Genomic DNA, 23,420 nt, shown 5'->3' with positions numbered 1-23,420 from the left:
ACTATACTTTCTTCTCCTCTGTCCACAACTCCTATTCCCGTATAGACATGATCCTGCTCAGCCACGACCTAGCCCTGCAACTTGTGGATGTTCATGTCCATCCTTTGATATGGTCTGATCACGCTCCTGTTTCAGCCGACCTATCTTGTATTACTGAACGTCCTCGTCCAATGACATGGCGCTTAAATGACACCATTCTTCATTCTCGCGATACGATCACCCGTCTCAAAACCCTACTTACGGATTATTTTCAATTAAACGCTCTCCCAGACACCTCTCCCTCCACTCTCTGGTTGGCTCATAAAGCTGTTCTACGGGGACATTTGATTAGTATAGCTTCCAAAGCTAAAAAAGATTTTCAAACCCGTACTAACTCCCTCTCAATTCATCTTCAACAACTAGAGTCACAACATAAACAGTTCCCTAGCCCTTCCCTCCAACAAGAGCTCCTTGCTGTTCGACACTCCCTCGCTCTCCTTTTTTCCCAACACACAGCTAAACGTCTAAAATGGCTGCGTCAAACCTTTTACGAAAAAGGAGATAAAGCTGATAAGATTTTGGCATCTAGGCTTCGTACGGCACGAACCCATAGAAATATCCTTATGATTAAAAATTCCAATAATCATCTTCTTCATGACCCGGCAGCTATTCGATCTGAATTTCAAAATTTTTACAATAAATTGTATAACTTACATTCTTCTTCATACCCTACTTCTATCCCACCTACTGAGACGGCAATCCAAGAATTTCTTTCCACCGTCAATCTTCCTCAGCTATCTCAGGAGGCACTCCGGGGTTTGAGTGAGGAGATCTCAGAAGAGGAAATTATAACTTCTATTAAACAACAGAAGTCTGGCAAGTCCCCCGGACCTGACAGCTTTACAGCTGCATACTATAAAAAATTCATGGAGCATCTGGTTCCCCACCTGCACTCCCTCTTTAATACTGTTTTACAAGGGGGCTCCTTCCCTGCGGATATGTTAGAAGCCAGAATTGTCGCGATACCTAAGGAGGGTAAGGACCCGCACAATTGTGCTAGTTATAGACCTATCTCCCTTCTCAATCTAGATATTAAAATATATGCTAAAATTTTAGCCAATAGACTCAACCAGGTCCTTCCCTCCTTGGTCCATTATGATCAGGTTGGCTTTGTGCCGGGTCGTCAAGCTCGGGATAATACCCGTAGAACCATAAATTTAATTCATACCATAAACTCCAGGAGATCTCCAGCTATTGTTCTTTCTCTCGATGCTGAAAAAGCATTCGATAGGATCTCTTGGACCTTTATGTCTCAGACCCTACGATCGTTTGGGATGTCGGGAGACTTCCTGACTAGTGTCATGGCCCTCTATTCCACTCCCTCTGCCACTGTTTCCATCAATGGAATCCCCTCCAACCGTTTCTTTATCTCAAATGGCACCAGGCAGGGATGCCCTTTGTCCCCTTTGATCTTCGCCCTAGTGATAGAGCCCCTGGCCGCCCTCATCCGACTAAACCCTAGCATTCACGGAGTGCAGGTCGGGAATTCATCTTCCAAAATCGCCCTCTTTGCTGACGACATCCTACTTACCCTCACTCAGCCCCGGATATCTTTACCCAACCTTTACAAATTATTAGACCATTATGGTGTCCTCTCTGGATATAAAATTAATTTTTCAAAATCTGAAGCCATGCCCCTCCACATCCCCCACCAGGATGTTGAGACCCTTAAATCCTCCTACAGTTTTAAGTGGCAATATAAAAAAATGAAATACCTTGGGGTCTTCCTGACATCCCGTTATGATCTTTTATTTCAGGAAAATTTTCCCCTACTTTTTGCTAAATTACAAGCGGATCTGACTTCCTGGAAACGGCTTATACTCTTGTGGCTGGGCAGGATCATCGCAGTAAAAATGAATATCCTCCCCAAATGGCTCTACCTTTTCCAAACCCTCCCAGTGGTGGTACCCCTTACCTTCCTTGAAAACCTTCAGAAATCAGTCAACCGTTTCATCTGGAATGGTAAGCCACCTAGGTTATCTTCGTCCATCCTTAAAAAACCTATTTCCAAAGGGGGTAGAGGTCTCCCGGATTTTAAGCTCTACTATTTAGCCTCACATTTTTCCCAAATAGTGTCCTCCTACTCCCCCCATGGAACGTCCTCCTGGCTTGATATTGAATCTAGCTATATCAATTCCCCAAACCTTTCTTCCCTATGGGGCCTACAAAAGAAACACCGTCCTCCTCCCTCTAACCTTCCTCCAACACTCAAATTCCTCCTCCACATATGGGTCTTATATTCACTTAAATTTAATATTACCACCCTTATATCTCCTCTTACCCCTATATGGTGTAACCCCAATTTCCCCCCAGGTTTACATGCAACCCACATGACGTCGTGGAAAACCGCATCCCTCAAATTTCCTGCTGATTTTTGTTCACAAGGGCTCTGGCTCTCTCTTTCAGACCTACATCTGCAATGTCCAACTCAATCTTTAAATCCCTATGAATACCTACAAATACTACATTTTTTAGGCTCCCTACCACATACCCCGCTTCTCCGTGACCTCACTCCCTTCGAACGGCTCTGTAAATATTACCCTATGTCCAAAGGGATGATCTCTCAAATATACGGTATCCTCATTGTTGCTGCTCTGCCTACTAATAATCCCCATGAGTCCTCATGGGAGATAGATCTTGGCCCTCCACCTGATGAAGAGGCTTGGGACGACATGAGACTGGCAATTGCTAAAACCTCTATCTCTACTCGCCTTAAAGAAACTTCTTATAAATTGTATTACCGTTGGTACTATACTCCAGTACGGCTCTCCCATATGTTCCCTTCTGCTTCACCTCTCTGCTGGAGAAACTGTGGCCTCCGAGGTACTTTAATTCATATCTGGTGGACCTGCCCGGCTCTTGAACCTTTCTGGACCTCTGTTCATACTCTCCTAAATACGGTCTTTGGAGAACCGATCCCAAAAGACCCATGGACTTTCCTTTTAAATTACCCCTCTCCTAATCTCAGCAACCGCTCTGTTAAGCTGTTGTCCCATATTCTAGTTGCTGCTAGGAGTCTGATTGCCCGTAATTGGAAAAACCCTCTTCCACCGACTCTCTCTGCCCTAAAATCACAAATACGACATATAGCGGAAATGGAAAATATTACCTATTATCTCCATGATAGAGGCCATATATTTTCTCAAGTTTGGGCTCCATGGCTCTCATATGACAACACTTCACTACCTCTGCTCCCTGCGCTCAGTACCCATATGTGACTCATGCGCGATGGTTGAGTTTGATTTCCCTACCCCGACTTCCCTATGCAAACCTCCCTAACTGACTATTCTTTTCTCCTGTTTTCCAACTGGTATGTTTTTCTTTCTATCTTTATAACACTTTTTGTCTAGTATTTATTTATTATAAAGGAGAGAGGGAAGGGGGAAAAAAAAAAAAAAAAAAAGGAAAGACATATTTTGTTTCTCTTGATAGTCCTGTTCCCAATCCCCCCCCATTACCCTCCCACCCCTTCTTCTCACCCCCTCCCCCCATATGTTTATTGCTATTTACTTTATTGAAAAATGGCTCATGTATACTGTTTATTATATTTGTGGGTTTTTTTATGTTATCTTTTTTATGAGCTTTCAAAATAAAGAATTTTAAAAAAAAAGAAACACTCCACTCATGTGTATACAACAAAGCTCCAGCACCCCGAGGATAGACTGTGTGTTTGGACCTCATGGACTTGGTCCTAATATCACTGCTATAAAAGTTGTCACACTGAAGGCGCCGCTCCTTCACCCCCTTTTTGTCTATATATATATATATATATATATATATATATATGAATTTTATTCTTTACCAATTCCACGTTACTCATGCTGTACCTTTGTTCTCTCAGTAGCCTTTCCCATAATGATCAGGAAGTTATTTAAGGAACACTTCTGTATTAATATTTGCAGACTGCATGGAAAGCGGGACTCTCCATATTTCTGGGAGTGGCTTCTCTCCTGGAAACACGTCCGTTAGTATCTGTGGCTCTCATTGCGACGTGTCCGACAACCTGACAACACCAACAGACGTGTATTGTTCTAACTGGAGGTTAAACGGTAAGTTTACTAAATACCTGAGAATTAATGTACGATTGTGTGTAACTATACATGTTCTATAGGAATGTCTTGGTCATCTTCTGATTTTCCAGCCGCCGTGGAACTACAATCCAATCACGTCCTGCCGGCATCAACCATTTCTATAAAGTATTGTTATATTCGCCAAACCAAAAATAACTCTGCATCTGTTCTACCAGATAGCAAATTGCAGTCTATGGGGTATATTTAAGTGCAGCTTTTTAGAAGTGGAAGCATTGCCCATAGCGAGATGTAGTTAGGAAGTCGACGGTCGAAATGTCAACCACCGGCTTCCCAACACAGAAATCCCGGCATGGGACTAATGATAGGCGTCTAAATACTGACGCCTATCATTAGCCCCACGCCGAAATCCCGATCGTAGGTAAGCCGGGTGTTGGGATCAGATAGCCGGGGGGGAGGGAGGGTTAGATTTAGGGTCTCCCAGGGGGACTTAGTGTTAGGCACCCCCCCCGGGAGCAGTGGCAAACGCAGGTCATGGTGATGGCTGGGGAGGGGGGTTTCCAGGCAGACGGAAACCCCCCTGCGTTTGCCTATGGGGAGGGTTAGGGTTAGACTAGGGGAAGGGGGGGTTAGGGTTAAGCACCCCCACGGGAGGGTTAGGTTTCGGGTGTGGGGGGTTGGGTTTAGGCACCCCTGGGGGAGGTTAGGGTTAAGCACTAGGGGGGGAGGTTAGGGTCAGGATAGTTACTTACCTTAGTGGGGATCTTCATCAGCCGGCCTTCCGGCGTCGAGATTTGATCCGCCGTGCTGAGGTATGGCGGTCATACATACCGATTCCCCCATAGCAACCAATCAGATTCTAGCTATCATCTAGAAGGTGCTAGATAAATGTTAAGTAGAGTCTGATTGGTTGCTATGGGCAATAATTCAACTCCTAAAAACTCGCACTTTAGTAAATATACCCTCTATTCTCATACTACCTTATGTTTTCTGTAGGTCTAGTCATGAGGTCCAGAAACTATCCTACACTATCCAGCCCAAACCCCCTTCATTTAATTCTGCAGGGTAAGCTACAGTATCATGGGCTATCTTTTTAGTAATATAGTAGTTTTACTCCATGATAACATTCTAATTCTGTATTTGTCAGGTGTGTTCCACTTTTTTTTTTAATTAAAATCAGACACAGATAATAAAATACACTTTATAAGCATAACATAGAGGGACCATTGCTGGAGAGACCCGGCACATGCTGTCACATTACTCCCTGTACAGATGATGGCCTCTCATTCTGTAATCTCTGCACTTGGTGATGTTTGCACTTGTATAATTAGTTTGTTGGCTGGTGCGAGGCTGGGAAAAGGAAGAGTATTTATGTCATAATGGCAGAGATATGATGGGAAGCGTGTGACACATTTGCATAGATGAGTTTCTCCCATGGGAAAAAATAACATCACTTTTTTTTTACTGTGTTTGAACAATAAATGAGGTGTTTTACGTGAAGAGTGAGACTGAGCGGCAGCGAATAACAGCTGCAGACGCCAACGACAACAAACATTACACAACATTAATTAAAGTCGGGTAACAAGGAAGAGTGGTTAGAGGTAATAAAATATTTGTTTCCGTGCGGTCATTGTACCAGAATCCCACACTACTAACAATGACACAGAGAGATACCAGGATGAGCCAGTTAGTGAGGTGATTAAAACTTTGCCGTATGGATCAGGGATGTTCTCATACTTTGTCTTACATACCCCCATGAGATAGTAAGTGTTTACAAGAGATCCCCAAACTTGTGTCTGTTTACACCATATTTCCTAAATGTCTTGGACTGCCAGGAGCGTAGACAACCCACATACATCCCATCTTCTGCAGTGAATTGAGGAACGTAATGACACCATTTATGGCACACTTGCCCCTGGCACCTCCATCTCCAGGACTCCTGGGGGGAAGTCCCACAAAGTCAGCAACGATTCTAGTCAGGCGTAAAGTGACTGTGTTTGCGGAATGCAGGCCTAGGGGCCCCGCAGGTAGAAGTTGCAAGGGACACCCGTAGTCAGCTGAGGTTTTCTTTGAGACAATGAAGGGGCTGATAGGGCACGAGCGTCAGGGTTGTTACACCTCCATGAGAGGACATGTGACCACCGCCATCACCGCCGCTGTCACCCCCCACTACCTGGATGGAGTTCTCCCTCCTCCAGACGTCAGCACACACAGGGGACAGGAGATTCCGCAGGACTTGCAGGGATTCCGACTGCCCCCTAGAGAACCACCCCCGGGTGCAGAGCAAGGACACCCCAGCATAGGGGTGGAGCCAACTGGATGAAGATACGGAGCTCAGTCACCAGGATGGACGCTGCAGCCTACTGATAAGTGCTGCCACAACACATACACAGGGACATCGGCAAAAACCTCTCTGACAACAGTCTTCTCGCACTGGACATTATTAATAATATAATGTATTTTTAGAAATCTAATAAACAGAAACTCACTCTACTGAATCAGGTCACTCTAATATTGCATTAGATACCATACACTCTGCTCCATTTCATCTTTAGGCCACGCTGTATTAGACCATATACTGCTATTTATTTTCCACTCAAGCATATCAGACCCACTCAACATACCTGTAGTGGGGTGAAAATCCAGTTATGTGCTAACTCTGGGAGAGTTTTTTACTCAAGCTAGCTCAGGCTTGCCTACCCTCCCGATTTGGTCGGGTGCCTCCTGAATATCGGGTGCCACTCCCGACCCCCCGGAGAGGCAAGCAAGCTTTCCGGCTGCCGCCTGCCCCACCCCCTGCCACTACTACAAGGAAGACTTGCGCTGAATCGCGTCATCGTGGCTCCTTCCCCTGCTTCACAATGCCTATATTTTCGGCATAGTGAAGAGGGGGCGGAGCCATGATGACACAATCACATGACCCCGCCCCCAGCTCCACCCCCAAAACCGAGTCATTACCCGGCCACGCCCCCCATTGTGCACAGACATTCAGCTCCCTCCCGGAGGGAGGGAGCTGAATGTCGGCAAGTATGAGCTAGCTGCACCTCTTGTTGAACAACTGGGGGAGGAACAACTAGACCTCTTGGGCCAAACCAACAGGAGTTTTAGGGGAATGTAGGGTAGAAGGGAATCAGCCCCTTTGGGACCAGCAATCAATGCTGAAAAATTATCTAAGGCCAGTTATCTTAAAAAAAACACCCCACTTTCTCTGAACTAGAAAGTCTGGGGTTTAATGTAATTTGAAGACAAGTTTATTTATGTTCTCCTCAACTCTCTATGGGGTATATTTACTAAAGTGAGGGTAACATCTCCACCCCTAAAAACTCTCACTTTAGTAAATATACCCCTATGTCCTCTCCTATGTTTGTGAGTGTCTGGCTCGAGACACCTGATTGTTGGAGCCAAAGGTGAAATACTGTAACAACAACTATGTAAAATGTAGATTAAAGTATGTGAGGACCGCATGTCCTAGTTTGTTCTAAATCATCCAGGCAGATTGGTGCAACCGAAGCGCAGTTTATTCTGTAGATGGCAATACTGACATGTGGATGTACAATCCTCAGACAGATGCAAGTCTGCTGCCGGGTTCCCATTGCAGGGAATGGGGACCGCACTGTCGCCAGCTAAAGATAGCGAGAGCTATGCAGTGACCAGCAGTGGTAACCTTAGATTACTGCTGTTTGTTAAATACAGAAAGGATGACGTAATCTCTTTAGCAAGTGCTAATGGGGTTGTGCATCGCCGTCATTGTTAAATGGGGCCCTTAACTCTGCGGGGGGAATTCAATTAGGAGCGATGTTCTCTTCCCTGCGAGGAAGATATTGTATACAACACAAAATTACATAGACATTACCTGTGGGTCATAACCTTAATAAAAGGTGACATCAGGGTAAATAGTAATTTCATCAGACTCTGGTGACGTGGGAAGCAAAGCATAACTGTATTCATTGTTCACCGACCTCAATATTTTTGTGTGTAATCTCCACTAGGTGGCACTGCAAGAACACTTTTTATTTCAAAAGTCACTACGTAGCTCTAATATGCTGTTCTGTGGTGCAACCAACTGTACTGCAATACATATCTCTTCTAGTCTAATAAACAGAGAGGCTAAAGAAGTCTTATATTTCTGCTTCTCTCTCTCTCTCCCTCTCTCTCTCTATCTCATATCGATCTCTCTCTCTCCTATCTATCTCTCTCCTATCTATCTATCTATCTATCTATCTATCTATCTATCTATCTATCTATCTATCTATCTATCTATCTATCTATCTATCTATCTATCTCATCTCTATCTATATATCTCATATCTATCTATCTATCTATCTATCTATCTATCTATCTATCTATCTATCTATCTATCTATCTATCTATCTATCTCATATCTATCTATCTCTCCTATCTCTCCTATCTATCTATCTATCTATCTATCTATCTATCTATCTATCTATCTATCTATCTATCTATCTGTCTGTCTGTCTGTCTGTCTGTCTGTCTGTCTGTCTGTCTATCTATCTATCTCATATCTATCAATCTATCTATCTATCTATCTATCTATCTATCTATCTATCTATCTATCTATCTATCTATCTCATATCTATCTATTGGGGGGCGAAAAAAAAAATGTATGCCCCAAGTGTTTATTTTATTGCAGGTGCTTGCGGCAGGTGGATTTCTCACGTTTTTTTCAACTTCACTTTAGCAGGTTTTAAATATGCTGACCCCCATTTTCAAGTACCCCAAATTTGCTGGGATAAGTTATTTTCTGCAAAAAAACCCTCCTGAATACTATTCTGCACCACATATAGAAAAACGCTATTTAGCAGCTATTGAGCCCATTTAAAAACGCCAAATACCTTCAGCAAACCAAATCGGGGGTACCATAGGGAACCCCCATGTCAAAGCATCTTTTGGGGGGGTGTCAGGCTGATTTCCCCATATCTGACATGACTTTCCGCTTGTTTCAGTTTCGCTGGGTCCCGTTTTTACCTACTTTGAAATTGAATACGGGGATACGCGGCAACGCGCAAGATACTTTTCCACCTGCAAAACAGGCGAAGTGGGCGAAAAGTCCGGGAGGCGGAAAAGTTTCACGGCTCGGCTCAAATTGAATACAGCTCGTAGGCTTCTATTGGGTAATGCCACCTGGAACGGTACGAAGCACAGGAATGCATTGCAATCCGGTGTTTAGTACATATGGGGTATGCGGTAAAACCCTGAAAACTACATTAGTACATACTGCCCTAACTGATCCCCGTTCTATCAAGCTTCTTTTTCTTTGCTAAACTTTTTCTTTTCCTGCAATTAACATGGGACTTATAAGACATATGCAAGGATACACTTTTAGTGTAATTCCTTCTGTTCTGTACAGATGTCTCCTCTTATACCGATCCTTTTATCAACATACGGCATGAGACTCATGGCGCGACACAAACACTTCACCATGAGTAGCGACTTCGTGAATCGTCGTTCCGCAGGGAGGGGTGGAGCTAAAATGGCGTTATTGTGTAACTTTAGCTCCGCCCTTCGCCACGGCCCCGTAATGTGCAACTTTTTGCCATGCTGGGGGCGGGGCTTAATGATGTGCTAATCCGGGCCCCGCCCCCTAAAGTGGTCAGCTGTGTCTCCTCTCCAGGATTCCAAAGTCGCAGGTTAAGCCCAACGATTCATGGCGTGATGGGTGGAGCGATGCATTGCGCATCACACTGGTATTGGTCCTCAGTCTTTTACCTTGTTACACAGGTTAGTGCCTGAGTCGCACACAGCAGCTGCACGGAATACATGTACTAGGATAGAATTGGCAGGGTGCATATTGGCGCTACGGGAATATGTAAAGGTGCCTACACACTTAGCGACTTTTTACACGATTTGCCCGATTCAGATGCATCGTGACAACAAGTTTTAAACACCAAATCTTGCCCACGACTGCTGGGGAGCTGCTGGGGAGAGTTCAAGGGGAAATCGGACACAATATTGCATCGTGACCACATCCCCAAGTGTGTAGGCACCTTCAGACTATATAGGAGGTATACTGTAGATACTGCAATCTGGCTGCATGTGAGGCTATTTGAATGTGCTGTATTAGGGTTATGTGGTGACTTGTGAGACTATATGGAATTATGGGGTCTATTTACTAAGCAGTGAAAAGTGATAAGGTGCCAGCCAATCAGCTCCCAACTGTCATTTTTCAAACTCAGCCTGTGAGATGGCAGTTGGGAGCCGATTGGCTGGCACCTTATCACTTTTCACTCTTCACTTTTCCTAACACTGCTTAGTAAATAGACCCCTATGTCAGCTATGTGCTCATATGTTGACGCAATAAGAAAATGTGTGGATATGTAAAGGTGTAATGGCTATATGGGGCATACTGACTATCTGTATGTAAAGCTGGTCACACACATGGCGATATTTTACCCGATCTGGCCGATTCCGACACATTGGAACGACAGATCGTGTAAAATATGGCCAAATCCTGAGTAAATCGTGAGCCCCCACTCACGATCACGATGTGATGTGCGTCCCCGCTGGTTGCACATGGCATCGTCAGATCTGCCGTGCAGTAGGGCAGATCTGACAATCTAGGACACGATGCACTGTGAAAGTCTGACTGCAGGAGAGATCGTTTGAAGATTGGACACCGAATCGTGTGGAGATCGTGTGCAGAGCTGCTGGGGAGAGTTCCAAGGGAAATCGTCCACATCGGCTGATCGTGAGCACATCGCTATGTGTGTGGGCACCTTTAGGTTACATGGATATTTACAGGCTATGGCCCTCATTCAGAGCCGTACGCTCTGAGCAGAGCGCACGCTCTGAATGAGGGCCGGCCTCCATGAAAATGGAGCGTCCTTCTGGACGCTCGTATAGCTGTGGGTCACCACCCACAGGCTATACGAGCATGCATTTTGATGGCCGCGATGGTCGAGACCATCGCGACCATCGAAATTGCGAGCCGGAGCCTGCGGTTGAGTTTTTCAACCGCAAGGCCCGGAGTGATTTTGGCTCTATCAGAGCCAAAATCACTCCCACTGACATCACTAGTGATGTCAGTGGGGCGGCTTCTGACGGGAGGCGTTCCCGTGGGAACGCCCCCGTCAGGGAGGCACGCCCCCGGCACGCCTACCAAAGGGGGCGTGCTGTCAATCAACATCGACAGCACGCCCCCTTTGATCGGACAAAAACGAGCGAAGGACTTTCCTTCGCTCGTCGCGTCTGGCGCATGCGCACGACGGAGCTCCCTCCGTCGTGCGCATGCTCAGTCCATAACATCGACCCACTTGCGAGCGGACAGCCGCTCGCGAGTGGGTCTGAATCAGGCCCTATGTTTTGTGTGGGCACGTACACTGATTATATATACTGCCTATATGGGGGCATATTAGACCATATGATGTGTACTGGTTATGTGGTGAGTGTGAGACCAAATGTATGTATACTAGGGTGGGCCGAAAAAAAACAAAATTTGTGAGTTCAAAATTCCAATAGTGCGGGAAAGTTGTGGGTCCATAACAGTAACTCGTGTTCAAAATTTCAGCTCGGACGGATAAATTTTACTATCCCCAGCGGGCGCTTGAAATTTTGACACAAATTAGGATATTTTGTAATCTGTTGAAGGCACAGTTTTTGGGCACATATATTTTGGCAATGAAGTTGTTTTTAGATGAAAACGCTTCAGTTGAACTCCATTTTCCACCGAATGCCATTTTTGCCGTGTGCTCCTGAGATGGACTGGCCCTGTCTTCAGGTATTCTGACTAATAAAATATTATTTTCTAGGAGGTAGGGAGTAGGAATGGACATCGGAAGTCCACCATCAAATGCTGGCTGTACTTTCACCATTGAAACTTTCGATGCAATGGTAACTAATAACTATCCATCGCATCAAAAGTATTCGATGGTTAAAACTATTTATATGACTTGCGCATGCGGGAAAAACCCTGAAGCACAGTTGGCAAGGGGTGGGATCGGGGCCTGGCTAGGGGTGGGGCACTTCGCAACCTACATACTGTGGGGGTGATTCAGAACCGGGCGCAAAGTAGCGCACTTTCACTGCCATCAGGGGCAGGGTATGCAAATTACGCAATCGCACTGTCTGGTGTAAGGACGCCCTCTATGTCTTGGAGAGTGACGGCAGAGCGACCGCGCACTGGTCTAAAGACGCCCACCTCTCTTTCTTACCACACGTCATCTCCAGGAAGTATGTGATTAATCAGTAACATCGAGAGCCATCGGAGCTGCTCGCAGCCTTTGAGGTAGACCCTACCCCGCCGCAATCACTGCAATCACTGCAGGCTGAAATACAAGCAAGTGACGTGTACAATGACGCCTCCATGCTAATTATGCGCACCAAAAAACGCTGTTTTGACGCCCAGACACGCCTGCGTTCGCAGTGCTACTCCCCTGGTCACAAGAGGTAGGCCCCAGGACTCAGCGGCAGTATGGTCCCGGTGGCAGGACAGTCCCTGCACCCAGCAACAGTATGGTCCCAACGGCAGGACAGCCCCTGCACCCAGCAATAGGACGGCTCCAGCACCAGGGAGGTAGGCGCTGGCACATACACGACAGGTGCTGTGGCGGGTGGAGGGGCTGAGGATAACTTCCTGCGGCTGCTGGTGCTGCCCCCCGCAGTTCTGCCCCAGCTGCTATTTACCAATACCCCAGCCCTGCTGTACTGCCCCAGCTACTATTTACCAACACCCCCTCCCTACCCCAGCCCTGCTGTACTGCCCCAACTGGTATTTACCAATACCCCCTCCCTACCCCAGCCCTGCTGTACTGTCCCAGCTGTCATCTACCCTTGCCCCCTCCCTACCACTGCCTGCCCCTAACCTCTCCATGCCCCTAGTACTGCCCCAGCTGCTATTCACTCCCCTATTTTTCAGAGACCACGCCCCTTTTTTGGCAAGGGTGGTGCCTTACTTTTTTAACTTGTCCCTAGTTACACAACTGTGAGTGACTGCTGCTGGGCGAGGGCTGCGCTCTGATTTGCTCTCTGAGACAGTTTTGACATTTTCTTCACTTTGGAGCGATCAATGATTGATGAGGTTTAATTTTGAGTGAGGCAGGGGCATATCTATAATGGGTGCAGTGTGTGCGGGGCACACGGGCCCCCCGGGTCCAGGGGGGCCCCGCACCGCACACCCTGCACCCAATTATTTTAAACTCACCTGTCCGTGGTCCCACGTCGGGTGTCAGCACAGCCATTTTTCCAGGTTTTCTGCGCATGCACAGAATGCCAGAAAAGGCCACTGCTGAGGGGGGGGAGAGAGGAGGGGGTTCTGCATGGGGAGTGCACACGGGCCCCTTCCTCTCTTAAGACGCCTCTGGAGTGAGGAGACCTAAGTCTTGTAAAACTGGAGTAGATATGGCAACAGTTTCCCTATTTGACATACCATATCGATCACTAACGAGAGCAGTTTTTGGAAGACTAATGCGCATTTGCGATGAGGAGCTTTCAAGATTTGATGGCTCGAAAATAGATTCACTAGAAGAATGTTGTGTGAAATTGCAGCTGGCAAGTGCCAGCCCGTGGAATCTTGCTATTGCGACAAGTGAAGAAAGATTCCTCCTTCTGAACTGGAGTTTTTGAACGACCAACGAACTTCCAGGCTTATGTTTATAGGATGAATAGATGTTAAGGCAACTGAAGCACTGAGAAAGCATCTAAACAGGAAAGACACACATGTGCCAGCACAGACTGGTGACTTAGCTCCTGGTCCTTCATCGCATTCATCTGTTCTTCAATATGCATGTACACACAAAGGCTATGTCCACTGGGCCGAAGGTTGGTCTCGGGGTCGCAACTGTATATCCAGGATTTATTGCCACTGATGATCTCCCAGACAGAATTTGAGCGACCACCATCAAACCTGGCCAGCATGTTGCGTCTCCAAGTCACCCGAGCCTCCTTCTGCTCTCAAGTCAGCTGATGGGGCACCCAGCATGCAGAAACCTTGCTCAGGCCAAGCTTTTCGTGGAGTATCGATCTGGCATATCTGCCTATATTTCTCGCTTGGCCGCGGTCACCCTAGCGTCCACCTCAACTATGGCCCGCACTGCAGCAATGTTGTCCTTGGTGATGGCAGACACAGGTCGGCCGCAGTGCTCTTCGGCTTTCAGGGATCATCTCCACCGCCGATATTCTGCTAACCACTCAAACACAGTGGTTCAAGACGGTGCTTCCTCCCCAAAAGCAGCTCGCAGTCGGTCAAAACTCTCCTGCTGTCACAGAGTATTCTTGTAGTCATAGAAGATCATGGCTCTGCAATGGCCTCTGTTGAGCTCCATAATGAGTTTCTTGAAGGAAGGGAACAAGCTGACTTCAGTGTGCAGTGCTGCTTATATACGGTTCTGTGCAGTGGAATAAGTTTATCCCAGATGCCCGGAGGCAAGTTATAATTTGGTTCTCCCCCTCCACAGCTGATGACACTGTTTAGCGTTTCGCAAGCAGATACACCCGCAGTTGCACACTGACTATAGGCATGCCATGGAGGAGTGAGACAGAGAGTTGTAGGTGAAGGGCAGTGCCGGACGTGTTGCACTGACAACAGAAGCTGCTGAGGAGCAGCGACCCCAATGAGTAGGGACAGGCTATAGATAGACGGAGGCGGCAGCTGATGGTCTGACACGGAGCTCTCCACTAGTGTATGGTGGCTTTTCAGGTGCCAGGAAGAGGTGCCATGTATTGGACGTCCGTGACGGTACTCTCTGGGTACATAATTACAGCCCTAAGTGGGTTGAGTATATTGTGGGCAATGGAGGAGGTGCCCCTTCAGTGCTGGAGCCCGGCGGCAGGTGCCTTCATTGCCTCCCATAGTTCTGCCCCTGGTTCTGGGCCCTGAAATTTCACAAGTGCTTTAGTCAGAGATTACGGTTCACAACCAGACAGTCAGATTGTGTCCACTCTACGTATGCACTGCACATCCGGAAACTTATGGCATTTCCATATCATGCACTAGAGATGAGTGAGATGTTCAGAGCTGAATACTTCACTCATCCCACATTTAGCTGCAATATTTAGATGTGGAATTCCCATTATCACTTTTATCCCATTCAGACTCCTCTCTTACCATACGACGACCAAACCACATCACAGCTCCATTTATACACTACACAGTTTCCCAAACGCAGAACGTCAAGGTGACAAGTACAGTGAGGAGTGGATTTACCTGGCAATGCAAAGGAACTCACAGATTGTAACGCTGGAACTTCGCACCCACGTGAGACAGCTTGTTCCTGCATTGGACTCAGGGCCAGACGCGATCGCACGGCTGCGTTCGCACGCAGCCTGTCGATGCTAAAATATGCTAATGACCCCGTACGCAATGTAACCGCAGCACAATAAGTAGACACCCAACAATACCTAATGCCGCCTACTCCCCTTTACTTAAGTTCTCGTAAGACAGCGAAAACATCGGTAACATCGAGAACCATCGGACCCACACGCACAAGTTGTGGTTGACCTGACCCTACCGCAGACATTGCTAATGTTTGTGTGTGTAACTAGGCGTTAGGATGCATATGCCATCGCTGGGACTTAATTATGCACGCCCCTGAAATGGCGTTTAAACGCCCAGGTATGCCGGTGTTTCTCTGACCACCCCCCGTCACCACCCTCAAACGTTCACTTCCTGTCAAACACTGTATGCAGGCTCTATGTGCTCACAGCGGTCGATTCCCGATCGCAGCGGCCGGTTCGCTCACTGCGATGCATACACATGCGCAGAATGCAAACATCGGCAGACTGCGTGCGAACGTAGCCGTGCGGTCAGGTCTGAATCAGGCCCTCAGTTCTCAGGAATTTTTGCTTACTGAGAATTTTGCAGCATGCCCAATATTATGTCAGTATCGACATTGTAAATATCCACATGTCAAATGCTGACATCATGACTGATGTTGACATTCTGAATGTCGACACGGTAAACCACACCATTTGACTGTACTCAGCAGACTTGCTTGTTCTATTTTTCACTATATAACTACACCTATGAACAACCGCAGTCTCATGGGTAAGTCTCACCGTAATTTGGCAATCTCACTGTAAATTCATGGGCTCTTCTGTTTTAGGGAACAAGCAGTTATAGGAATTGATATAGTACTGTACCTCCATTGTCTTTAATCATGCTTAGTGTAGGGGAATGCAGATTGTTATGTGTTACCTTTCTAGAAAAGTCACATAAATGTTATAAACCTACAGAACCTTTCTAGAAAAGTCACATAAATGTTATAAACCTACAGAACCTTTCTGGAAAAGTCACATAAATGTTATAAACCTACAGAACCTTTCTAGAAAAGTCACATAAATGTTATAAACCTACAGAACCTTTCTAGAAAAGTCAAACCACATTTTTTTTATCACTGAGCTGAATAATAAATGTGAAATATCCAAAGAGTTTAAACATAAATATGCTCTTATTCGAAGATGTACGGGAACCCAATGGTTTACGTACATCTTCTTTGGTGGGGCACCTGCACAGGGCTCATTCTGCGTATGTACAAAACGGGTCCTGCATTGTGGCACGCAGTGCCCCCTAAGCCATAGTCTGATTGACAGGATAAGGCCATTTGGGGGCGGGTTTAGTCTGGTGCCGGCCTCAGTTCCGTTCTCCACAGTGCTGAGGCCGGGGTCTGTGTCTTCCGGTGCAGACTTATTGGCATCGGCTGCGAGGGCCATCCTGAGTAACGTCAAGGTTAGATGGCAGATGGTCTCACAGGGGACCCGATAATGCGTCTTAGGATGCGGCACTCGGATCTGCGATGCTGGCAGGAGGCATCTACGTACCTCAAATGCCTGCTGCCGCACTAGCATATTAGCTGTACGGCAGGGCCGTAGCTAGGGTAGTGCGGCCGCTGCCATCGCACAGGGCACCACAGGTCAGTGGGCGCTGTTTGAGCCTGTCAGATTTTTGTTTATTATCATTCTTGCTTGTAGCTTCCTCTTATTTCATCCCCAACATCTCCTGGCCTCTCCTATCTCTTCCCTGGCCCTTCCCCATGAGGCCATTCCCCTTTTTTGGGTGCATTATGTCCCTTTGAAAAATGAGGGGGGCGCCAATGCTCTTTCTGGCACAGGGCACCAAAAAGTCTAGTTATGGCTCTGCTGTACAGTATTGCACAGTTGCTTTCATGCAGGTGTGCAATACTGTACAACTCCATATCAGGCCCTTTAAACCTTCTACAATACATTGCAATGCTAAGAGTGAGGTGCATCCCTAAATAAGCAGACAGGGAGGGACTGATATCTTTGCAAACTTGCTTTGCATATGTAGTGGTGGAGTCCTATATACGGGGCAGGTTCACTGAATGGGATGACTTAGAATTAGGGGTGAGCGGGTTCGGTTTTACTCGGTTTTACTCGGATCTTTTTATTGGCTATCGCCGAACACGTGTTTTGGATAGCGAATAAAATCGAGCCGAATTTGCGGTAAAGTGGCGATAAGAACCGAGTAAAACCGAACCCGCTCACCCCTACTTAGAATGTGTGGGTAACATTTACTTTCAGAGTATTTGCACATTTTTAGTTTTGGGGTTTAGCAGAACTTTAAGTAGTAAGTTCCCAAGAGAAAATATCTGCATTCTCTTTTATAATGCCTATGTTTCAGCACTTGTAATGGACTTGGTGAAAAACTTGGGGACTACCAGATACTTCTATATTTCTAGGTGTAGGAGTATGCCAATTCTTCAGAAGCACATTGGGATGCTGAAACCTCTGGGCATCCTCCTATCCATATTATAGACACATTGGCATATACTGTACAATATCAATGCATGTAACCCCAAATCTAGGGCAATCCTTATAAAAGTTACTAGGGTCAATTTGGCCATGTTCGAAAACCTAGAAGATCATTGTAACCTCTGTGCGCGGCCAATCAATGCCAGCAGGACGCCACGTGATTTGACCCATGACCTGGTCACTTTTCATTTGACCATTGATGTGAAAGTCGGGAACCTGACCCTGGCGTGCAGGCTGGGTGGCCGCTTTGGTCTGTACGTCAGCATTTATAGCCACTGTGTTCTGCCATGCAGCCAAAATGTATCAAAAAGTCTGCCATCACATTGTGGTTGAAAATAAAACGTGTTCCAGGTAAGGTAGACCCAGCCCAACCTACCTGAGATTCCTTAGGACACCTGCAGGACGAACATGCAAACAAGAGCCCGCAAGCGGTGGTCTACACTCCTAGTGAAACTATTAGCCATGATCCAAACGACACTACACTTTTTAAAACTACATTTGCACTTCTTGTCAGTTTTCGATAAGTATATTGAATAAAAATATATACAGGTTGAGTCTCCCATATCCAAATATTCCAAAATACGGAATATTACGAAATACGGAATAATTTTGGCTTGACTGAGATAATGAAACCTTTGATTTTTGATGGTTCAATGTACACAAACATTGTCTAAGGCACAAATTATTAAAGATATTGCATAAAATTACCTTCAGGCTGTGTGTATAAGGTGTATATGAAACATAACTGAATTTCATGTATGTACACAAACTTTGCTTGAGCCACAAAATTATTGAAATATTGCATAAGGTTACCTGCAGGCTGTGTGTATAAGGTGTAAATAACACATAAATACATTCTGTGTGTATATTGGTGTCCCATTCCCAAGATATTTCATTATGATATGCAAACATTCCAAAATACGGAATACTCCGTTATCCAAAATACCCCTGGTCCCAAGCATTTTGGATATGGGAGACTCAACCTGTATCAATAATACTATACGTGCAACACTGATTAACACAACAGGAAACAATGTTTCAAAGTAAAAGACGCTGTTTCGTGTAGAAATCTGATTATTATGTTGTTGTTATTATTATAGGTGATTATAAAGGGAAAATATTTTTCTCGAAAAACAACTTCTTCTTCTTGCAATATTAATTAACCGGTACCTGCAAGCCTCCTCGGCAGCTGGGCGTACGACAAAAGAATTATGGTAGCAGGAAATCTCTTGTCATCTCCGCCGCCGTGTGCGTGTGATGATAGGAGAAGGAGCCAGGCTGGCAGAACACAAGCTACCTAGCGCTCTACTTATGCAAAATATCTTTAATCCCATTGTTTGCCAGCTGTCTGCGTAGCTTCAGCCGAGCAGGCAGCAACAACAAAGGCCTCGTACCTGCTTACTAACACACTTAAAACGGTCTGATCTGCAGATGTTGTAAGAGATGAATATTAAGCCGTACGTTCGGACTGCAGAATTGTACAAGCCTCAGCGCTTTTGGGGGCTCATTCAGAGTGGATCTTGACACTTTTCGCAACGTACATGCGTCAAACCATTCTGCACCCGGCTTTACAGTGAAACCCTGAATTCAATGGTCAAGGTGATGGCATATGCAGGTGTGCGATGGGAGCAGTAGGGTGGACAGAGGGCATTCCGTGCTAAGGGGGAGTTCTATCAAGCCTTGGAGAGAGAGAAAATGTAGAGAGATAAACTATCAACCAATCAGCATCTAACTGCATAGGCGCCGGAACGGGGTGTAGCGGATGGGTGGGCAAGGGACGCCACCCCACCCAACATTTGAAAGGCGTCACTGGAGCGGCTGCCGCGGATGGTCAGGGACTGTGCTTAATAGCAATAGGCGGCATGGGGGAGGTGGAGGTGTAATGTGCGGTCTTCAAGGTAAAAGATCTCACATTACACCTCCTCCGTGCAGTGCAGGGGCTGTGCAGCCTATTGCTATAAAGCACAGCCCCTGACCATACAGTCCCTGCCTCGTGTTGCTCTGGTGTCTATGCGCCCGCCGCCCAACAACAGGTAAGTTGGGGGGGAGGGAGGGCTTTATTCCGATGCCCCTGTCTAACTGTAATTTTTCAAACACAGCCTGTAACATGACAGTTGAACGATTGGTTGGTACTTCATCTCTCTCCAAAGTTTGATACATCTCCCCATAATTGCGGGCTAGCGGAGCCAGCGAGTCTACTTTCACAAGTACAGAATTTGGATTTTATCTTGGGGGTTTGGAATATTTAAATGCGATAATAGGCACATTTTATAAGGGTGTCCCATGCTTTGCAGCATGGATTACAGGCAGTTTCTCCACGCAAAAATTCTCCTCCCAGAAATGAGATGCTAGTGCCTGTAATTACAAAGGGACAGATATTGCACCTTCCAGTTTCACTTTGCGCTGCAATGCGCAATTCTTGGAGCAACCTGCAAAACTGGGTGCAAATTGATTTTTACCTGTATGAGCTGTATTCAATTTGAGCCGAGGCGCAATACTTTTTCGCGGCCCTTTCTTTCCGCCTACTTCGCCTGTTTTGCAGGTGGAAAAGTATCGCGCGCGTGCACGCTTTACCCTGTATTCAATTTGAAAGTACGCGAAAACGGGACCCAGCGAAACTTGAACAGGCGGAAAGTACTGTCAAAAATGGGGAAATCAGCCTGACAGCCCCCAAAAGATGCTCTGACATGGGGGTTCCCTATGGTACCCCCCGATTTGGCTTGCTGGAGGTATTTGGGGGTTTTAAACTGGCTTAATAGTCGCTAAATAGCGTCTTTTAATAAGTGGTGCAGAATAGTATTTAGGAGTTTTTTATGAAATAACTTATCATAGCAAATTTGGGGTACTTGAAAATGGGGGGGTAGCATATTTAAAAATTGCTAAAGTGAAACACTTGGGGCATACTTGGGGATCCCCCCAGAGTCAAGTTTGCTAGATTTTAACTTTATCCCCCCCAAAAAAAATTTTCGCCCCCAAAATGAAAGTGATTTTTTGGGGTGTTCAAAAGTGTTTTTTTCATTTTTTTAGGCAGTTTACCTTTAGGGGACTGTCTGAAGGCTGCACGGGGGTTCCCTCAACGTTGCACCCCAAAACCCCAATTCTGCACTTTTTTCCGCCTGCTATTCATAGTCGAAACTTTTTCGTCTAGTACATTGCATTGACTTTCCGCCTAGGCGGAAAGCCTTTCAAATTGAATACAGGGTAAAACCAAAACAGCCGAAAATGACGTCATCGGTGAAAAGTTTCCGCCAAAAACACGCGAAAATTGACTTTTTGCCTCAAATTGAATACGGCCCTAAGTCTCCAAAAGTGGTGAAAAGCGCTTGGTGTACAAGGCGGCGCATTGACCCATGTAACGGAACATAGCATATCTGACACTTCCGGCTTTTGCATGATAAATAGATTGAATCAGAGTTTTCCAGCTTTTCCTTGTACCGTAAAAGGAATGTACATATACTATAATGAAGGTGTATAGGCCCTATGATTTGTGGGCACCAGTCCTATTCATATGAGATAGCAGATAATTAAAGTATCATTTAGTTTTAAGGCAAAACATAGCATTAGGCAGCTGCAGATATTAATATATTATTATTTGAGTTGTTCAGATTTCCGACTATTGCAATTAAATTGTTGAGAAGTATGTGGTTAAACAACTGGTGCACAAGTGCATTGCAGACTGACTGTGAATATTTCATTAATATAATTGATTTGCCATTACTTTGGCAGGTTCAATGGCCTTCCTGTGCGACCTGACGTTTGAGCCCGGGGCACGATGCCATGAGAATCGAAAGACGTTTATTCAGTGTGATGTCACCGTGCAAGTGGGAGACTTCCGAGTGACGCAATACTTGGCTTACCTCCATGTTTGCCATCATCATTGGAAATGTGATGCCCACTCTCTGCCAGCTGGCACTGTCCATACAGCGAATATCACAGGACTTTTTATCAGGTACGCCCCCCGTTCCAGTAGTCATTATGTATTACAGAGCACCAGAAGTCTATGCTCAGCAATCTAGAATTTAGAGAGTAAAGGAGGAATGGTACTGGGGTTTGCAGACCAATGACTGGGTAATTACATTGGAGGGTTATGCTGTAGGTGTCTGTAATTTACCTCTAGTAGAAGTTGAAAATGAAAAACAAAAAACAATTACCATTTTTGGCCAGAAGGTGGCAATGCAGAGATAAACAATGTACAAATGCTTATTTATAACTTTACAGACAGTTATAAAACATTTTAAGACACAGAGGACATTTTCTTTTCTTTAATTAAACTAAAGGACCCTGCACACGGAACGATATTGCGAATGATCCAACGCATTGGAGCGACCAATTGTCAATGTCATTCTGTGTGTATGCACTATATCGTGCATTGCGTGCTCCCGTGGGATCGTTAGTCGCATCGCCTGATCTTTTGAACATGCAGAAAGATCAGGTGATGCAGCTGATGCTCCCATGCAGTGGTATGCGGCGGGGGTTGGCAAATCGGGCACCGGATCACCCCGCGTGTACAGACAGCCCGATATGTCGACCTGGGATCGCGGGTCGCATCGGCAGGTACACAATCGACCATGTGTACACACCTTAACACAAACTATAACAAAGCATGTAACTGTAACACAGCATGCCATACAGTACTATAACAAAGCATGCCATACAGTGCTGTAACTCAGCATGCCATACAGTACTATAACAAAGCATGCCATACAGTGCTGTAATAAATCATGCCATACAGTACTTATACACAGCATGCCATTCCATACAGTACTATAACAAAGCATGCCATACAGTACTGTAACAAAGCATGCCATACAGTACTGTAACTCAGCATGCCATACAGTACTGTAACAAAGCATGCCATACAGTACTATAACAAAGTATGCCATACAGTACTGTAACTCAGCATGCCATACAGTACTGTAACAAAGCATGCCATACAGTACTATAACAAAGCATGCCATACAGTACTGTAACTCAGCATGCCATACAGTACTGTAATAAATCATGCCATACAGTACTTATACACAGCATGCCATTCCATACAGTACTATAACAAAGCATGCCATACAGTACTGTAACTCAGCATGCCATACAGTACTGTAACTCAGCATGCCATACAGTACTGTAACAAAGCATGCCATACAGTACTGTAATAAATCATGCCATACAGTACTTATACACAGCATGCCATTCCATACAGTACAGACGGTGTAATGGTTAGTGTTACTGCCTCACAGCAATGAGGTCATGGGTTCAATTCCCGCCATGGCCCTAACTGTGCGGAGTTTGTATATTCTCCCTGTGCTTGCGTGGGTTTCCTCCCGGTACTCCGGTTTCCTCCCACACTCCAAAAAATATACAGGTAGGTTAATTGGCTTCCCACAAAAAAAAAAAAAAAAAATTGACCATAGTGTGTATGTACATATCATAGGGAATATAGATTGTAAGCTCCACTGGGGCAGGGACAGATACGAATGGTAAGATATTCTCTGTAAAGCGCTGCGGAATATGTGTGCGCTATATAAATAACTGGTAATAATAATAATAATAATAATAATAATAACAAAGCATGCCATACAGTACTGTAACAAAGCATGCCATACAGTACTGTAACAAAGCATGCCATACAGTACT

At 45.6% G+C, this 23,420-nt stretch overlaps 1 protein-coding gene across 1 annotated transcript in view; it reads left to right on the top strand.

Moving 5' to 3' along the window:
- Positions 1-23,420, top strand: part of PKHD1 (PKHD1 ciliary IPT domain containing fibrocystin/polyductin) — a 663,908-nt gene that overhangs the window by 78,988 nt on the left and 561,500 nt on the right. The window contains 3 exon segments of the mRNA XM_088467197.1: positions 46-2,001; positions 3,942-4,088; positions 21,516-21,738. Of these exon segments, the coding sequence (XP_088323323.1) occupies positions 46-2,001; positions 3,942-4,088; positions 21,516-21,738 (2,326 nt within the window).

The sequence above is a fragment of the Taudactylus pleione genome, unplaced genomic scaffold, assembly GCF_031769625.1.
Source record: "Taudactylus pleione unplaced genomic scaffold, aTauple2 ptg000070l, whole genome shotgun sequence".
Taxonomy (NCBI): Eukaryota; Metazoa; Chordata; class Amphibia; order Anura; family Myobatrachidae; genus Taudactylus; species Taudactylus pleione.
The sequence above is the reverse complement of the archived record's forward strand: the minus strand, read 5'-3'. Positions and strand labels throughout refer to the sequence as shown.